This window comes from Carassius gibelio, chromosome A15 (genome assembly GCF_023724105.1).
Source record: "Carassius gibelio isolate Cgi1373 ecotype wild population from Czech Republic chromosome A15, carGib1.2-hapl.c, whole genome shotgun sequence".
NCBI classification, from domain to species: domain Eukaryota; kingdom Metazoa; phylum Chordata; class Actinopteri; order Cypriniformes; family Cyprinidae; genus Carassius; species Carassius gibelio.
The window spans coordinates 9,755,560-9,775,154 of record NC_068385.1 but is presented as its reverse complement, the minus strand read 5'-3'; the positions used below and the strand labels follow the sequence as shown (position 1 = coordinate 9,775,154).

At 33.6% G+C, this 19,595-nt stretch overlaps 1 protein-coding gene across 2 annotated transcripts; it reads left to right on the top strand.

Annotated features, from left to right (window-relative positions):
* Window positions 1-1,675: 1,675 nt before the first annotated feature.
* Window positions 1,676-19,538, top strand: LOC128029139 (gastric inhibitory polypeptide receptor-like). 2 transcript variants are annotated; one of them, XM_052616711.1, is made up of 14 exons: window positions 1,676-1,867; window positions 9,045-9,204; window positions 9,897-9,993; window positions 10,301-10,408; window positions 11,771-11,892; window positions 13,412-13,518; window positions 13,903-14,056; window positions 14,175-14,334; window positions 14,613-14,673; window positions 14,761-14,830; window positions 15,261-15,349; window positions 15,938-16,076; window positions 16,216-16,257; window positions 17,192-19,538. In XM_052616711.1, the coding sequence occupies exons 2-14, from the start codon at window positions 9,148-9,150 to the stop codon at window positions 17,543-17,545; spliced, it is 1,560 nt and encodes a 519-aa protein (XP_052472671.1). In that variant the 5' UTR covers window positions 1,676-1,867; window positions 9,045-9,147; the 3' UTR covers window positions 17,546-19,538. The 2 variants fall into 2 exon arrangements, with proteins under 2 accessions (XP_052472671.1, XP_052472672.1); XM_052616712.1 differs by lacking the exon at window positions 1,676-1,867 and having other exon boundaries at window positions 8,898-9,204.
* The last annotated feature ends 57 nt before the right edge of the window (window positions 19,539-19,595 follow it).

Here is a 19,595-nt window from a genome sequence, read left to right as displayed (position 1 = left end):
TGAATAATTGCTCCAGGCCGATACACTGTTTTATTGATAGTAAGTAATTGGTCCACGTCTCTCTCACGGAATTCAGTCTATTTACCCTGCACTTTGCTGCTTCTGACATTTCTAGGACACTACTAAGTTAATCGTTTACCCAATAATGAAAATTCGGTCACCTCATGCCACTTTAAACTTGTCTGACCTTCTTTGTTTCTGTGTGTTTTTCTTATTTTAACTATTTATTTTAGGATGTCAGAGCAGATGTTTAAAGAAATGTACATTAGAGCCGTTCAGAATTGTCAGCTCAAGATGTGACATGTGTCCATGACGTTGATTTCCCTGGCACAAAGCATTATTTTTCAAATCTATGTTCGTCTTATATGTTTTTCTTGATTGGATTGGTATAAAATAATAAATAATGAACTAATCAGTGAATAAAATTCTGGAGCTTGACCCGGAGGATTTTTTGTGAAACTGTGCTTATACACACACTGTGAATGCATTATGTGTCATCAGAGAGTATATTAAATAATTGTTGTTTATCTTAAAAGAAAACTATAGCATGAGTTATATTGGAGACTATTAATAGCAATGTACATTCCATCTCTTGGCAAATATTAATTTGAGTAATTCTGGGTTTGGCTCATATCACTCTGTTTAGTAATGTGTTTTAATCTACCATCTTTACTGGTGCCAGTGATTTGGGTGTGAAAAACAGACAAAATCCCTTGTGTTTAAGGCAGGGATACTGGTTAGAAGGCCAAACCTTCTGTACAGACAGTGACTCAGCTGATACAGTTTACAAGTAGAAAGTAAAATTAGATGACACATTCATCCCAAAATTTACCAGTAACTGCGCTATGGATTAACAGTGAATCTCAGTGAATATTTATGTTGCTAATGTGTAACAAAACACATTTAGCCTGCTGGAAAGTGGGTCATTTGTGATTTACATGAATACAAAGGCTAAATATTAACACTGGACTAACATTTTGTTAATTGTTAATTGACATCAAACCTGTCAGCTAATGCCTACTGTTAATAAAATTGGATCACTACAAGACTTGTGAATAATTTATTTGTTTTTACACGTACTGTATTGGTAATCTATCTGCTTTATGATTACAGCTATATTTCAAACATAATGTTTATTGTTGTTTTTGGATGCAAGCCATGCAAGTGCACATGGAAATTTAGTTCCAGATATGTGTGAAAATAATAGTTGTGTGCAGATTTGTATATCATAATTGCTATTAATAGCTGATGATAGATGATGACTATTTTCGGCATGATAAACAAGCAAAGGCACAGCCCATGTGAGGAAAGTTTTATAACAAAGCAAACAAAATTTCAACAACAACATTTTCCAGCTTACGCTTCTTTTTTATATACATAGTCCTCCTTTTCCTATATCCATTTCAGTAGCCTAAAAATTAATTATTTTTTACTTTTTTTTTGTTTGTTTTGTTTTGTTTTTTTGTTGTTGTTGTTTTTTTTATAATGACATTTTAAACACAGAATGAAATCAACATATTACATGCCAGGGAGGTGAAATAAAGGTTCCAGGGAAATTCTCATGAAGAGTGACGCTATGTGCTCCTGTCGCTTTAAACGACAAGAACATCCTTCTGTCTCACACCGTTTAGTAGGTGACGCGCGCGTTCACGCGCTGCGTTGTGATGGACTTATGGAAGCGCAGATTCATTTCTTCTGACTTTGGACTTAGAGAAGGATTCTTTTTGCCGAGAAGCCGAGCGAGACTACTTTTCTCATTTACAGAGGGAATTGAGTTGCAATACAGCACCTTTGAACACGACCAAAGGAATTAAAAGAATATTTCTTATATTGCTCAAGAACATGTTACACTCTGAACGGTAGGATGGTAAGTATTTAATATATTAGTGAAATTATGTTGTGTGTCTGTGTATAACGTTACCACTAAACCTATATATATATATATATATATATATATATATATATATATATATATATATATATATGTATATATATACACATATATATATATATATATATATATATATATACACATATATATATATATATATATATATATATATATATATATATATATATATATATATATATATATATATATATATATATATATATTCGGAGTAGAAGTAGGGACACGTCTATAGCTATTTAATGCGATGCGGGTTTTCACTTGGACTAAGTGACAAAATATGATAATCTCTGCACTATGCACCTGCCTTTCACATGCAAAAGAATATTTAGGTTGTCCATATGCTTGGCATGACGAGTTTTTTATTAGTCTTATTTTGTCTGTGCTGTGTTATTTAGTAGTGTGAACTATTAATAATCTCAGAAGAATTTAGAGTGCTTGACGTTTTGATTAAATGTTCTCGACCGCAATTATTTAAAAAAAGAAATCTCAGCTAAAGGAAACTTTTTAATATGCAAGTATATCTGAAATTGTTAGGCTATACCTCCAATCAAATATGTTCATATAATAACAATAAAGATAGCTAGCTAGTCGCTTTTTTTGTTTGGCACGCGAAGCCTTTTAACTGGTCTTACATGTACTTAATTACATTTGTTATTAACATGATGTTTATGTTTTATAGCTTTGTGTATATGAACCGTTTGGCGCTGCGAATTAAAGTCGACCGAACTCATTTTTTCAAAGAGCTTGAAATCAGTTACCAGAGTGCAAACGAAACTAAAGCACGTGTCGTGGGATAGTCTTAAGAAAACCCAACGTGTCTCAGCAAGCAACAGACGACTTCTCTCGTACTGTCTGCCCAGTTCTGTCATTAGCCAAAATATATCAAATGTATTTTAATAGGCCTACGAGTGTAATATATCAAAGAAACGAGTCACTTACTTCAAACAAATGGCTGTGTGGGAGCCTCAAATATATACAATTTCTCATATTTTCACCATGTTAATATTTACTGCATCTCAGACTGCACAGCACAGTGGTTTTTGATGAACCTGAAAAGCTGTCGAAGAGAGACTTGTGTTATTAAAGTAAAATATGCTATTAAAACGTCAATATTAAAAATGACCCATACAACAAAATTTCATAATCTGAAATCTTTTAAATGACTAGTAAAATGCATTATTGGTGATATTTGTGTTAGAGAGAGAGAGAGAGAGAGAGAGAGGAGTGTAACAGGGTAAGAATTGATCTAAATTCTAATGTGATAGGAAGTCACTAAATCAAAAATAAAAAAATAAAAAAATAAATAAAAATGTATCAGATGACCTTCTTCCTCTTTATTTTAATACATTTTTACTGACATTCTGGACTCATGCATGACAAAGTTATTCCTATTCTGGGCTGTTTCTCAGATGCTGCCATCTGTTTTCCCATATGAATATATTATATATAAACCATAGTTTTATTTTTGAATTTAAATATCATTTATGTGCTTAACATTTTTACATAAATTTTATAAAATGTACAAAATGTTAATTTAAAATATGTATTTATTATTACATAAAATTGAACTGAAGTTGGAATGAGCGAGTTCAAATGAATTGTAATGTAATGTAGCACTTTAAGCACTTTAACACACTGCACTAATTGCAATACTGAGGTGGGAAATTATGATTTCTGATAAATCTGAAATAGCCCAGCTTTATTTTCTTATGAGTAAGGCACTTCTTAGATTATATTATTTTTTATTATGCTTCATATTAATATATTCTCCTGGCGCTGTTTGTGTGCATATATGAACCCATTTGTATGAGTTGAGTGTTAGAAGGGGGGCGACCTTGGCATTGCAGCAGGGGCAGAAAAATACACAGTGCTAATGTTTTTCAACACTTCATAATAATAATTATAATTAATAGGACTGTGTGTGTTCATGTGAACACTTTCCACTCTAAAGTAAAAGCAGCAAATAAAATCCCATCCTTCAGTCCCATCCTTTATGCTCAAACGGTCAAGAGTTTAATCTCTTAAATTATCATTGATTGTTCAGAATCAACTGCAGAATTTACAGAATCTTCTGCTTGTCATGACAGTTCACGGAAAGACAGAAATATGCTGAAAGACCAAAAGACAGCACTGTCCTATTGGATTATGCACCCTGTTTTCAAGTTCCAGAGGGTTTTACGGACCTTCAATTTTTGGATTGTCTTAAAATATTTATGTTCAACGCGTCATTGTTTGATTAATTCCTGGATCATACGATGGTGCTGTTTTGATCATGTTGTTCTGTATTTCTCTACTTTGGATTATGCCAGATTTATCCTGACAACAACAACTACAACATCCCCACAGCTGTGGGTCTCAGGAGTGTCTTGCATTTGCCTTTACCAGAAATAGAACTAACTATGAGACTGTCTATTTTCAGATGATGTGTTAATGATTGTTGTCAGACAGGGGATGATCGGTGTGGTGGGTTGAATGTTGGGTGAACTTTGAAGTATTTTATGGTTCACTGAACATCCACTGTATACTCAGTTTGGAGAAACGGATCAGAAAGTAATTCAACATGATTTTCTCATTTAAATCGAGAGGCTTGAAAATAAAGGTGTTGTTTTTATAATTAAAAGTGACGCTTTTTGTAAGATGGAGATTTCTGTGCTACAAACGCAAAAGGCAGATTCAGAATAAAAGTGTGCATATCAAAACAATATAGATTTTTTTTTGCCTTGGTAATAAATCTACTATTTACTCATTTTAGGAGCACAAATCAAATTGTGGTGTAAAACAATAGGCACATAATATCTTGGATAGAGGACTTATCTACATGTATATGTACAGTATGTATTCTTTTTAATATTTGTAGCAGTTTGTAACTATTTTACATTTTGAGAAATCAGTGATGACTTCACAATAATTTTTATGATTTCGCTCATATGTTTTTATGCATTCTACTTACACCCCTCTGAAGGTTAGGTTTAAGAATGTACCCTAATTCTTAGTTATTATCTCAAATTGTACAAATGTAAAATATTTATGTTTTCTCTTGAGATTAGTTTGGTATGCACTCTGTTTTCTAGCGAATACTGTTCAAGGCACAGTATGATTATTTTGCACAATTTTTCACAATCAAATTCAATTTTTCAATATAGAACAATTTTACCCCTCATAATGATAAAGTTCTGGCTTTCTAAAAAAAGGTTGAGACTCCAAATGCTTTTGTGGAACTTATTGTCAGTTCCAGCTTTAAAAATAACTGATTTGATTTTGAATATTTCTGAATCGCTCTCCAAACAAAGGCTGGACTGCATATTAGCTCAAAGAGGATGCATTACAGTGCTGTAGATATAAATAAACTGAAACGGCTAATGGAATATCCACTTTTTTACTTTTAGACCCTTGAACTTTGTGACTGGTTTTGGGAAACCATTTTTGATGTTCATAGATCTCTCTGAAGGATGTAATATAGGAATGTTAAACAAGCTGCTTTGAACAAAGAGTGTGGCATTAAATTTAGTACAAGCTCCTGTGCTTCAGTTTTTAATAGATCTCCAAACATGCCCATTCTGCATTCCAGTTCTCTGAGCAGAGAACAACACTCACCCATCAAACACAATACAGACCTTTGATGATTTATATGAATTATATTTGGCTTGTCAAACTATCAAAGCAACATCTAAATCAAACTAGCCAGGAGTGTAAACCAATGGCTATCTATTCTCTGCTGGATGAGCCACAGTTCTAGCAAAAATGCTTTTAGCAAACTGCTGTGAATTTAGCTGTATTCTGTTTGTTCACATTCGCATTGTGTAGAAAATGACAAGATGGATTTTTTTCTTATAAACATGCAGATTTTTGCTTCACAAAATATTAAACATGTTTATATGTGTGGATTATTGTGATGTTATAATCAGCTGTTTGGACACTAATTCTGATGGCCCCCATTCACTGAAGGGTCCACTGGTGGTGAGTATATTTTCAGCAAATTTAAAATTTTTTCTCCTTTAAAAAGTGCATAGATGTCAGCCACATGTGGGCAGTGTGCTGACATATGGCGCAGTTGTGCTCCGGGTGTCCCGAGACCGTACTCTGCCTCCATGGACCTTTTCCGTTCCCACTTCCCATCTCTCTCTCCCACTCACTCACTTCCTGTCATATCTCTACTGTCCTGTCAAGGAAAAATGCCAAAAATGGCAAAAAAAAAATTACATTTGCATAGATAGATGCCACAGTAGACTGTAGGATATGTTATTCACTTACATGGATAATGGTGTCTGGTGCATTTGAGGTCAGACTGCAGGCAGCCTGCGAGTTAATAAACAAGAATATAGCCATAGCTGATCTGATTCACTAATGTTGTTGCTGCTTTTAAGGTTTAGTTGGTGTTGGTATCAGACAAAGAAACTGTTAGTATGTGAAGGTCTTTAAGTGCAGGACTGCCGGAAACATATTACTCTGAAAAAAAAAGAGAAAACAAACAAACAAAAAAAGCTCTCAGAGTTTCTCTCAGAGCAGGATTCTCCTCCATTGCCAAATTCTATTTGGGTTAATTTCAAGTAATGTGAAAAATCTATATGTACTGATGCTTTCCTTAACTTGCATTGATTGTTTGCTGAAATGCATGAGAATTCAGTTAAAGAAACATGTTTTTTTTTGTTCTTATAAATAATGGTTACATTAATTATAGTTTAGCATAATTAGGCAAAGTATGGTCATTATTGCTGCTTATTTTTACTTGATTTGAAATACATGTCAGTTTTATGTTGGAATTTCTCTCCAAAAGTCATTATTTTACAGACTTTAGTCATAAACTGTTCAAAAGTTCGCATCAGAAAGATTTTTTAAGAAGAAATTCATACTTTTATTTAGCATTGTTCCAAAAGGTTTTTATTTCAAATAAATAAACCTCTTTTAAACCTTCTTTTCAGCTAAAAATCCTGAAAAATATTGCTGTTTCTTCAGAAATATTAAGCAGCATTTTATATTTAAATAATAAATGTGTCTTGAGCAGCAAATCAGCATGTTGAATGATTCCTAAAGGATCAATTCTGACAAATAACCAAACTTTTGAATGATAATGTAAGTGCAGTGGGATGACAGGTTGGTTACCTGATGGGAGCAGTCATGAGATATCATCATCGAGCCTTTGACTGAGAAACTTTACTCCAGCTTCCTCCAGGAGGATTGTGCCACCAGCTGATTTATCTGATCAAAATCATGACAGATTTCCAGCAGCTTTTGTGATGCTGTGCCTGAGCAGTGTTGTTCTGTTAAAGCTGTTGATTGTCTTATGGAAACTGACATAACTGGAATAAAACATATTTTCCAGCTTAACTGGCAGGCGAGTGCTCTCCACTTGCCTTTAAGAGTTGTATTGTCTAATGCCTCTTTTCTTAACCTTAAATGGTTACTTGTGAAATGTCAATTGGTGTGCCATAAGGGTTGGCAACATGATGTGAGTCATTTGACTGTGTCCAGGGTTTTGTGTAATTATATTTTGGCATGGGCACAAATAGAGATCCTTGGTTAAATATGCTTGATGAATTAATCAAAGAAACCTTTAAAGTTGATCCAATATAAACATTGCAGAATTGGTTTCTGGCCTTCAGGACTTGTTGTGTAACTCTGTCCCACTTAGAAATTATATGTTTAAAAATGTGCACTATCATGGTACCATGATAACACAATTGTTGCATAAATAATGACTAATGACATCTGCTCCTGATATTTTAATGAGGTGCTGTCTCAAATATCTGGTCTCTGAGGCATAGAAAACTGGGGGAAACAATGCTAAATGCAATTAAAATTAAATTAAATTATTAAGTAAAATGGCCAGTATAAAAGGGAGGAGATTACAATTCCCTTAATTTTTGTTGCTGATATTACTGTATATTGGCATAAATTCATCTATCACTTGGCCCTCAACTTCATAAAAAAAAAAAAAAAATAGAGAAAAGAAATAAACTTGGTTAATCATGGAAACAAACAAGTTATGCAAAAGAGCATGGAACTATTGAAATTTTAAAGACATTCAGATACAAAAATTGTCAATTGTTCTATAAGTATCCAAACATTTCTCAACGTATCTCAATGAAATGTTTTTCCCTTTTTATTTATTTATTGAAATTACAGGCAAAGTTTAAGAGGAAGTAAACTGTGTTTATATTCTCCTAACAGTATGATTAGAGTGATTTACATGGGTGACCTCTTCCTGAAGTCCTCAGTCTAGGTTGTGTTTAAATACCTCAGAGCTTTCCAGCCTGTTTAACACAAAACCAACTAAATTATTCATCACCAATCTGATCATACATGATTTAGCAGGACACTCCTTTATTTACACATCTTCTGGGTTAATCATACTGTTTCCTCTTTTTGAGAATGCTTGAAGAGATTTGAGTCAACTGTTTCTCAGAAAGGAGTTCAAATGACCTTCCTCCTTGAACCATTATCGATTGAGCTGAGATTTAGCATGCAGAGTCTGTATTTTGTCAATTTTGAAAAAAGCAACGTTTATTTTTAGAGAAACTACAAATCTTTGATGTCTTTTCCTCATCCATAATTCATGTTCTTATCCAATGTATTTTTGTGAATTTCAAGTGAATTTTCTCTGTGTATTTAACCCTGTGTTTTTCTGTTTTGCACAATGTTAAATTTCAGTAATTTGAAGGTCACTTTGATATAGCCTAATGATAATTAATAATATAAAAATATTCTATTGCCCATAAATGTCTGATATTCTAAACTATTTAAAAATTAAATACTAACTCTATAAACTTAAAATGCTAAAATGTAAAAATAAATAAATAAATTAATTAATTAATGAAATTTATAAAAATACAGCATGAAAATGAGATTCATTCAAAATTACATGCAGTGTTGTTAAATAATAATGTTAAATATTACATTGAAGTTACAAACTTTTACTTAACGAAAACTGAGCAGTATTTTGATTGAAGTTGATGCAGGTGTGGAATTCTTTCATGTGTAATGTTTTATTGCAAAAGATTTAATAAGTCCACATAAATTATAGACAGCTAGAGACTGGAGGTTCAAGAGCTTAAAGCCATCTGGCTTTGAATTCTTTTCGAGCTGTCAGATCTGTGTTTCCCTTAGTATCCTCTGCTGTGATTCAATCCTCAAGGGTGCAGCTGGTGCCATGGAGGTCTGAAAGAATGGTCTGCCCTGGTTCTGGTTGGCCGTGGGCCCAGCTTTAAGATGTATGGCCCCTGGTACCTGTCTCAGTGATGAAGAGCACTCCCACCATCTTCCTCCTCACTCTATCTGTTTTGTGCAGAGCTGAGGTATTTATCAATATATACATTTTGCAGCAACATTTTAAACTTACTGCTAATGCATTTCTATATGTTTATTTTAAAAAGTAGTAACCCAAAAATACAGAAAGGGTGTGTGTGTGTGTGTGTGTGTGTGTGTGTGTATGGGGGCGTGTTTTTGTGACATATCAGGACACAACTCTGTATAATGACATGGGTATGACACAGGTATTACAAGGAGAGGGTGACTTATGAGGACATAACCCATGTCCCCATTTTTTAAAATGCATATAAATCATACAGAAAGAGGTTTTTTTTGAGAAAGTAATAATGCACAATGTTTCCTGTGAGGGTTAGGGTTAGGTATAGGGTTGGTGTAGGGCCATAGAATATACAGTTTGTACAGTATAAAAACCATTACGTCTATGGGATGTCCCCACTTTTCACAAAAACAGACGTGTGTGTGTGTGTGTTTTCACATAAAGATCTTATATGATCTGCAGTTCTTTCAATACTTGCGTGTTTCAGTCTCATTTTGTAATTGCTTGCACTCTTAAAAATAAAGAGTTTGCAGTGATGTTGTAAAACAATTCAGAATTTCTTGCATGTAGGGTGATGAGTTTTGGACAGTAAGACCAGAAACATGTATCAAAGAAATAAACAAGGCCAATTTTGATTTCATATTGAGAAAGATGTAACCTGGTGTTATGTGTGTCTTTCAGAGTGTTAGTGGGAAGACGGTGAAGGACACAGTGCAGGAATGGAACAGGTATCGGAACGAGTGCATCATGAAGATAAGCTCACAGCCCACCACCTCGGGTAGGCTTTAGCTCATCACATCTGTGTGTGTGTGTGTGTGTGCGTGTGTGTGTGTGTGTGTGTGTGTGTGTGTGTGTGTGTGTGTGTTCAACACTGGAAAAGAGAAGTAAACAAACAAAGAGGAACATTTTACTAATAACTCTAAAGGTTTATCATGAATATTTTTCACAATATAAATCTTGCTTGCTTAAGGAGTGTCAAAAAGGATAAGGTTACACTTCTAACATGGAAATCGACAATTAGATATAAAATTTCATACATAATGTAAGCTCTGCTTCATATTCACATTGTCTGTTCTCTCCATTAGGTTTGTTTTGCAAAAGCATGTTTGATATGTACGCTTGTTGGACAGATGGAGTTCCCAACACAACTGTGAAAGTGCCGTGCCCCTGGTATCTGCCTTGGTATGATCAAGGTATGGCTGCCAATAATAGTGCCTGTTGGCACAGTAATATAGAAATATGCTTTATAAATGTCATACAGTTCCCCATATTATTTTTTAAGGAGCATCTTAAATGGATAGTCTACCTAAAATGAACGTTTTGTTATAGTTTACTCATCCTCATGTCTTTCCAGTCATGGATGACTTCTTTGGAGCAAAAAAGAATGAAGAAGAAGAATATTGGTGGACTTCCATTGCATAGACAAAGAACACAATGGAAGTCATGAGGATGAATAAATGATCAAAGAATTTTTAAACCTTGGTTTATCTTAAAATCATCTTTGTATCTGTTTATTTCAAATCTAATTTTGGGATTTTCTGTATGAACCACGTAAACCCTGTTGGTATGATCCTAGGGTTCTGTAGTTGTATGTCAGGACATTTTTATGCAGTTTCTAAGCTGTTCTGGCTTATTTTTGGGGCATTTTATCTTCTGCCAGGTGAAAACTATACCCCCTCACAAAAAAGGGACAAAATGGGGTGGTACAAAAGCTGAAAGGAACATCTTTGTACCTTATTTAACCTAAATGGTACATATTAGTACCTTAAAGTTGCATATTTGTACCTAAAGGATATTAGTATTTTTGTATTAGCATTAGAACCAATACTAAATACTTTTAGTATTAGTATTTTGAAAGGTGTCATGGCAATTTTCCATATCAATAAAGGTATAAGACAAAAGTCTTTTGAATATTTATTTTCTTGCAAGAAAGGTTCAACAATCTTCCAAGTTGACTGCAGAGTGAGACCAAGAAGAAACTCAATATAGATACCTTCTTCAAATGCAGATGCTTTGATCTCATCCAATCATAATGCATGTTCAACATATATGTCTATTTAAGGTGTTCTTCTATGTCCTCCAGATGAGTTAATTCTAATAATTGAATGCAAATCTTAATCTAAGATACCAGGACATCTAAGAAACTAAAATAATTTATTTGTCTTATATACATACAGAAATAGATTTCCTTTTATCTCTTAGCTCATCAAAAACTCTAGAAGAATACTCTTTAGTACACTGAAGCAAATAATACTACTACTAATAATAATATTTCAGATACAAAAAAAATTTCCTCCACAAAAAGGGTACTGCCTCAGTGACAGTTTTGTAACCTTTTTTTTTTCAGAAAGTGTTGGACTCTTTTAGAGCATACTAACCAAGAATGTGTGATAATGGTGTTTTTGCTAGCACATGAGATAAGCTGTTGGTTATAATTTACATGACAATATTCGGGCAGCACTGAATTTATAAAAAGGTTCATAGTGGACATTCAATTATTAGACGTGTTGAATGCAGTAACTCAAAGATCTGTTGTCTGTTACTGTCCTCTGCAGTGCGTAACGGGTTTGTGTCACGGGAATGTGGTCCAGATGGCCAGTGGCTCACCGTCAACGACAGCAGCACGTGGAGAGACCACTCACAATGCAGTGCAGATGACAGCAAGCAGAGAGAACAGGTAAAGACTGTCAGGGTTGGGGTGAACGGAATGTATAAAAGACTATAAAAAGTGCATTTGCACTTATGGAACAGCAGCGATACAACCTTTCCTTGGTTACTGCTATACACAAAGCAGTTTAAAAACTACAGTAATATACAGGGCCATCCTTAGTGGGGTGCAACTGTTTTATATTAATATTTTAAATGTAATCCATCCCCGCTATGGCAATTTGTTCCTGTCAGTACCACATGATCCCTTCTTCTGCTGAAGAAATATTTTTTGTTATTATCAATGTTAAAAACAGCTGTTCTGCTCTATGTATTTTTGTGGAAGCAATTATATATATATATATATATATTGTAGATTCTATATTAGATTCTTTAATGTATAGAATGTTGAAAAGAACAGCATTAGAAATCTTTGTAACATCAGTCACGTTAATTATGCAATTATTCATGTTATGTTAGATCAATAAAATTTGTTGTTTGGCTTTGTTGAATTCAAGTTGCAGTTCAGTAAATTCCACTTCCTGTTGTTCAAGTTCTAATTAAAATTGCAGTTTAAATTCCTGTCCTACCAGATTATTAAATTTCAAGTTATAATTCAATTTCAATTTCAAATTCCAGTCAATTGCCATTTTCTTCAAATCTGAATTCTTCAGCATCCTGTCAGGCATTAGTTCATGCCATTGTTGGGATGGAATTTTTACTTGGTCCTGTTAACACTCAAAATACTAAAAGGAATTCTTCTGTGCAGTTCATTACCCCATACTATGCTATTTTCTAATATTATACAAAAATATTGGAACATTTTACAATCAGACCCAGATCTTTTAAACACCTTTGTGTCGTTTTTTACAGCAAGGAGTCTAAAGAATTATCTAGTTGAGGCTTATGTATGTATAAGACCTTCCAAGCCTCCATCTTCTGTAAATCCTCTGGGAAACTTTGTGTTTGGGATGTTGTTGTTCTTGATGTCTGAAGAAGGCCTTGACTATTACCAAAGCATCACGTTTTTTAACCAATAAAGTTGGAATTCTTTAAGAATGCGTGTTGCACCTTTTCCTGTTTACTGAAGGAGACAAAGAAATAAAGTAACGATTTAGATTGTGATGTATACATGATTTATGTAAAATATGAAACCGACTGTATGAATTTTATGCAGTTCTGTTATTTCATGAACCAGAGCATTTGGGAAGCAGCCACACTTGTGTCATTTGCGGAGCTCTGAACTCATTTCTTATTGGCCCAGCAGACTTTATCTCCCGCTGGCAGAGTTATTTTCCCGAGTTATAGGCTATTACTCGCTAGTGTGATCCATGAATATAAAGCTATCATTACTCTTTGCCTGAGGCTTTCAATGGCTGTCAGTATGGCAGTGTTAGAAAAATGTCTGAAAGTCTCCAAGAATGAATTGGTGTTCTGGTGTTTTCTTTGCCTTCATGTCCCACACAAGATGTCTGAGATGGTTCTTCTTTCAGTTGCATTCAGATGACTTATGGCTGTAAAGTGACTATTTTCTCTCGCTGTCTTCACAGGAGAATCAGATGACTATCTTGGCCTATTTCAGGGTGATGTACACAGTTGGTTACTCTCTATCCCTGGCCAGCCTGTCTTTAGCCCTGGTTATACTTCTCATATTCAGGTGAGTGACCGTTTTTCCTAATAACGATGAGTAGAAAATGACATGCAGAAGAAAAATGTAAACAGTACTCACAGTACAGTAGAACTAAATGAGTTGGCCCAAAATCATATTATTTCATATTATACCTAGCCTAATTCATTTATTGAACCTGAAGGCTTGATGATCAGATTTTTTATATTTTATCTCCATTAACTGCACAGTCCTAAGTATTATGTAGCTTGTAGGAATGAATATGTGAATCGCCTGAGAGTCTATAGTCATTTTGTGCTTAAGATTTCAACATGAGGTCATTAGCTTAGCTGTTGCTATCAGCAGGAGAAATGCAGTTTCAGCTGTTCATGAATAAAATGAATATTTCAATGAGGTCTTTGTAATATTATACAGGAAGCTCCGTTGCACACGTAATTACATCCACACCAATCTGTTTGCCTCTTTCATCCTGCGAGCTGTGTCCATCCTCACGAGAGACGCACTCCTCATGAAAGACGCTTCTGAGTTCAGGGACAACAAAGATGTTTCCATTGTTCTGAGTGACCAGGTAAGCAGAAATACTGTACAGTGTCTCTACACACACTCACTTGAGTGTATTCTTACACTCTTGAAGTTATATTAAACTTCATGGAATGGTACAGTGAAGCCGCATGAAATTCCCACAGGTGATGTCAGGCTGCCGTGTGGCTCAGGTCCTGATGCAGTATTGTGTTGGGGCAAACTACAGTTGGCTACTGGTAGAAGGTCTATATCTTCACAACCTGCTGGTGCTGATGGTCTTCTCAGAGAACAGTTACTTTTGTGTATACCTCTTCATCGGCTGGGGTGTGTAATTTGCAGACTCTCTTTTTGTGGAACAACCGTCATGAAAATTATAGAGTAAAACTAAAATATTTAAAGATATTTACAAATATATTAAAAAATTACAATATTTAAAGTATTTATTTACAGATAGTTGCATTCATATAATGAATAATTATCACAATTATTGAATTTTTTTAAAAGAAATTTAAAAATAAATGTTAACGAAGATGCAGGTGTCTTGCTGTGCTGTTTTGTATTTCATCAAATTTGTATTTTATTATTTATTTATTTTTTAACAGGAACACCTGTGCTCTTTGTGGTGCCTTGGATAGTTGTCCGTTACCTGTATGAGAACACCAGGTAAGATGTGCCAAAATCTTGATGCAACAACTTTTTTTTTCATTTGGTTAAGAGCAGCATTACAATTGTGCCTACACATTTCTCAAGGTGCTGGGAGATCAACGAAAATATGGCATATTGGTGGATCATCCGAACGCCAATCCTTTTGGCGATTTTAGTGAGTTTTTACCTCAATTTGTCTTAAATTTTAATTTGCTTTTTGATTGTATTGATAGTCACTCACATATAATTACAGATAGTTCTCCCACCTCCACTTGAAAGCAACCAATGGAACGTCAATATAGATCTGCCCAGAGTTTGTTCCAGTGGTTATTTTTGATTGGGAGATGGGAGAATTCCAATTTGGGAGTCATTTGGAATGCAGCGTGTGAATTACTAGTTAAATATACTCTTTCTCATGTATTATACATGGATGACTCACTAGACTGGAGCATTCTTGAGGACTGTGTTGAGGAACTGTTTTACTGAACTCTGTTTGAACGGATCCATCACATGGATACATCACACTCAGTTGGAATAATTTATGCAACTTTTAATGTCTAACTATTCACAGTATATTTAAAAAGAATTATGACCATATTTTACAGGTGAACTTTTTCATATTTATAAGGATTATTCAGATCCTCATCTCCAAATTAAAAGCACATCAGATGAGGTATACAGATTATAAATTTAGGTAAGAATTTGAATTTTTTTCATTTTTGTTCCAACGAATGAATTTATATTATTTTCATCACCATCTGTTAGTCTATTTATTTTTCAAATTTACTTAATCTATTGGTGTTTCCTTGTGCCTGTGAAATGTCTGTTTCTTATTTCATCAGCGTTACATGAACTGGAATTGTGTCACATTAAGTGCCTTAGCAAGCTTTGATGTTTCAACCGTTTTAAAGGAAATATTTCATCCTCTTATTTAAATGTCAGCCTTTAGGGTAGCATGCATCTTAAGAAGCTTTTTTTCACTCACCAGAGACTATAAGCTTATATCCTGCTTATGCATAGCAGAATAAAAGGTGGATTAAAATCTAAAAGTACATTGGTAACAGTGATCGAGGCCAGTTAGATTCTTGACTTATCCACAGTGCCTCACTGTTGTCATTTAATCAAACTTTTAAAAACCGTGTAGATGCAGATTAGTTTTTTTCTTAGAATAAAATAATATGAAAAAAGAGCTGTGAATTTCACCTGACAATAAACTTGGATTTAAAGAAATCTGATAATTTTTTTAAATAATCTTCAGTGTTTAATATTCCTGGTCCCTCAGGTTAGCCAAGTCCACGCTGACCCTCATTCCCCTGTTAGGGATTCATGAGGTGGTGTTTGCTGTGATGACAGACGAACAGACTGAGGGCGTGCTTCGCAATGTCAACCTGTTCTTCGAACTCTTCTTCAATTCTTTTCAGGTACAACTAAAGGAATTAAGAGAGACAGACCATGTCACAAATACTGTACTTACTTGTATTGTTTACATGCACATTTTAAATGCAGTAAATGTGCTTACAATTAACTCATTTTGACGCATTAGTTCCTGTTACCCCACAGGGTTTTCTGGTGGCCATTTTATACTGCTTTGTCAATAAAGAGGTAAGAGGAATCTATTGTATATATATATATATATATATATATATATATATATATATAATTTATTTATTTAAATAACTAATTACAATAAATATATATATATATATATATATATAGTAATTAGTTATTTAAATATAAATTATTATAAATCACACACACTTATATATTTATACATAAAAAATGTTCTTTCTTTTTTAATTATAAATTATTACTTTTATTCAGCAATCATTTTAAATTGATAAAAAGTGATAGTAAAGACTTTTATTGTTAAAAAAGATTTATATTTTAAATACATGCTGGCAGATGAAAACACATTAAAAAACTATTTTTTTCTAATAAATTATATTTTAAATTAGAAAACCATTATTTTAAATTGCAATGATATTTCACTATAATACGTTTTTTTTATGTATTTTTGATCAAATAAATGCAGCCTTGATTAGTATAAGAAACTTAAAATAACTGATCTTACTGATACTAAACTTTTGAGCTGCAGTTCACACACACACACACACACGATATATTATTATAGTTTTTGTTAATATTATGAATAAGATTAGTCATATTTCCTATTTTCATTTACATTTTAGTAAAAAAAATTTAAAGTTTTAGTATTTTGTCATTTTTTATTTTATTATTTTTGTCTCTGTATAGATTTTACTAAGTTTTATTTTTTATTTTTAGTTATTTTTGTATTTTAAAAAAATATTGAAAATGTAAAATGTTTTAATTTTATTACAGTTATAATTTTTTTAAGTATTAGATGTGTTTTTATGATTTCAGTTTTTTTAGTTTAATTATATATATATATATATATATATATATATATATATATATATATATATATATATATATATATATATATATATATACATATATATATAAAACCATGATATTTGCACTTTTTGCATATTTGCATATTTGTCTTTGATTCCAGGTACAGTCAGAAATCAAAAAGAAATGGCAGCGATGGAAACTGGGAATAAGCATTTTGGAGGACCAACGTAATACAGGTAGCAATGTACAGCAGGGAGGTGCAGGTCCTCGGTGTCACCACAACATAACCTGCTCTCCAGACTGCCCTCTGGACAGTGACAGCCAAGTGTCCTCGGACCCAACACCCACAGCCTCCCTACCGGCTATACAACATCACTACCATCCCAGAGCAAAGAAAGGCAAGGCATTCTGCTACATCTCTGCCCGAAAGCAGGTTCTGAACGGGTTGGATGTGCCAGCATTACCCCAGTGTGCCGGAGAGGGAGCAGTGATGTTTTCTGAGAGCTACTGTTGAACCATGTGACCTGTGCTGCCTATTGATCGGACCAACAAAGCTGGATATCTTCAAGTGTCTTCGAATGATATCTCATTGTTTTTAAACTATAAAAAGCATATTACTGCATCAAGTTACATAGTGCCTGACAACCCATTTTATTTGCGTTTTTCTTGTTTGGTATTTACCACTATACCTCATTTTGGACACTTGATTAATTCTGTCATATGCCAACATTGTGGATCAACTCAACGACTGTCTACTTCCCCACAAAGTCATTTATAATTTTGATTGCATGAGGATTGTCTGTTCAAAGTCCACAGGTAAGACACACAAACATCACCTATCACCAAATAGCCATCAGTATGTTAACTCCCCAAAGCATTTGCAATTGCACCCTTAAACCACATCTCCACTACCAATCAAGATTCAAAATTTGTTAGAAATTAATTATTTTATTCAGCAAGAATGCATTAAATTGTTTGAAAGTGAGAGTAAAAACTTTTACATTGTTACAAACGATTTCTATTTCAATTAAATGACGCTCTTTGGAACATTCTGTTCATCAAAGAATCCCGAAAAGGCATGTATCACAGTTTCTACAAAAATATTATGCAGAAGAACAGTTTTCAGCATTCATAAGAAATAGTGGCACCAAATCAGTATATTAGAATGATTTCAGATGTATCATGTGTAACCGAATGGCGAATGGCTGCTGATAATTCTCTTTGCCATCACAGGAATAAATAACATTTTAAAATATAGTCAAACATACAGTTAAAAAAAGAGTTATTTTAAATATGATAATCTTTTACAAATTTATTCTTTTTACTGTATTGAATAGAAAATGCAGACTTGGTGAGACTTTGAAAACATTTTCGAATGGTAGTATTTCTTAACTCCAGATGCCACTTAGTTTGATATTGTCATTTAATGCAAAGACTTATATTTTGTGCAGTTTAAAAGGACAAACACTTTTTGAGGAGACTGTATGCACATACAGAATAAGAACCAATAATGGACTTTGTTTTTGTCCATACAACAACAAATCAGTACCAGAACTAGACATTATGTCACGTCCTCACCCTTATTTGATATGGAGCTGTTAAATGTCTAATATGAAGGTTTTATATAGCTCTTATGTAACCCGCTCAACCAGGCGATCTCTTGAACAGCAGGAAATCGAATTCCTTTTTTATGCTTCTGCATTCCACTCGTTGGCCTAATCCCCTTTCATGCTGTGCCATAACAGAACCCAACTGTGACCTGTATGTCTACAATAGAGTTTAAAGAGGATTACTAGGTATTTTAGTTAATAGGCAATGGTCACAACACTATTTAATATGGAAACTCTTTATGAAGGTTTAAATCATAGTATGACCTCTATTTTGAACCACTCTCATGGACTGAGATCAATTTATACACTGTATCCCTTCTTTTTTGTTACTTCACCTGGACATTCTTTTTCTGTCAATGTGGCTGGCAGAGTACAGTTATAATCTCTATTGTACCTGGGCTTTAACGGTGATTTAGACAATGTATAATGCTGTATCTAAATTGTATCCATCAAGTGGAGGTGTTTGTTCTGTTGCCTTCAAATTGAGGTTATTCCACAGCTCTCACAGAGTGTTTTAGGGTTGCATTAGTCTCCAGAATAATTCTTGTATCACATTTTTAGTGCTTAATGGTATAAACCTGGTAGGTGGTGAGACTGTGGACATGCATGAATCTGTCAAAAATATTGGTAGGATGGCATTTTTGTGATGTGGTAAGATTGTCTATTTCTAAAGAGCCACTGTTGTTAAGCATACATAGTTATTTACCACACATCTCTCACTCTCATCTTTTGTCCAGTAATCATCTACATATTACAGATTAAGTTACCATTCAAACAGAACAGTTTTTATGTTTAAAATGCAAGATATAAGGCAGTGAAATTATAAAAATTGGATGTTATTTTAAAATGTAAAGTTATTTTACTGTGCATCTCTAAACCATGTGTGCTTTTTTCTCATTTTGTGTTTTTAATCTAATACACCTTCTGTATGAATGGCACCTAAGTGTGAAAAAA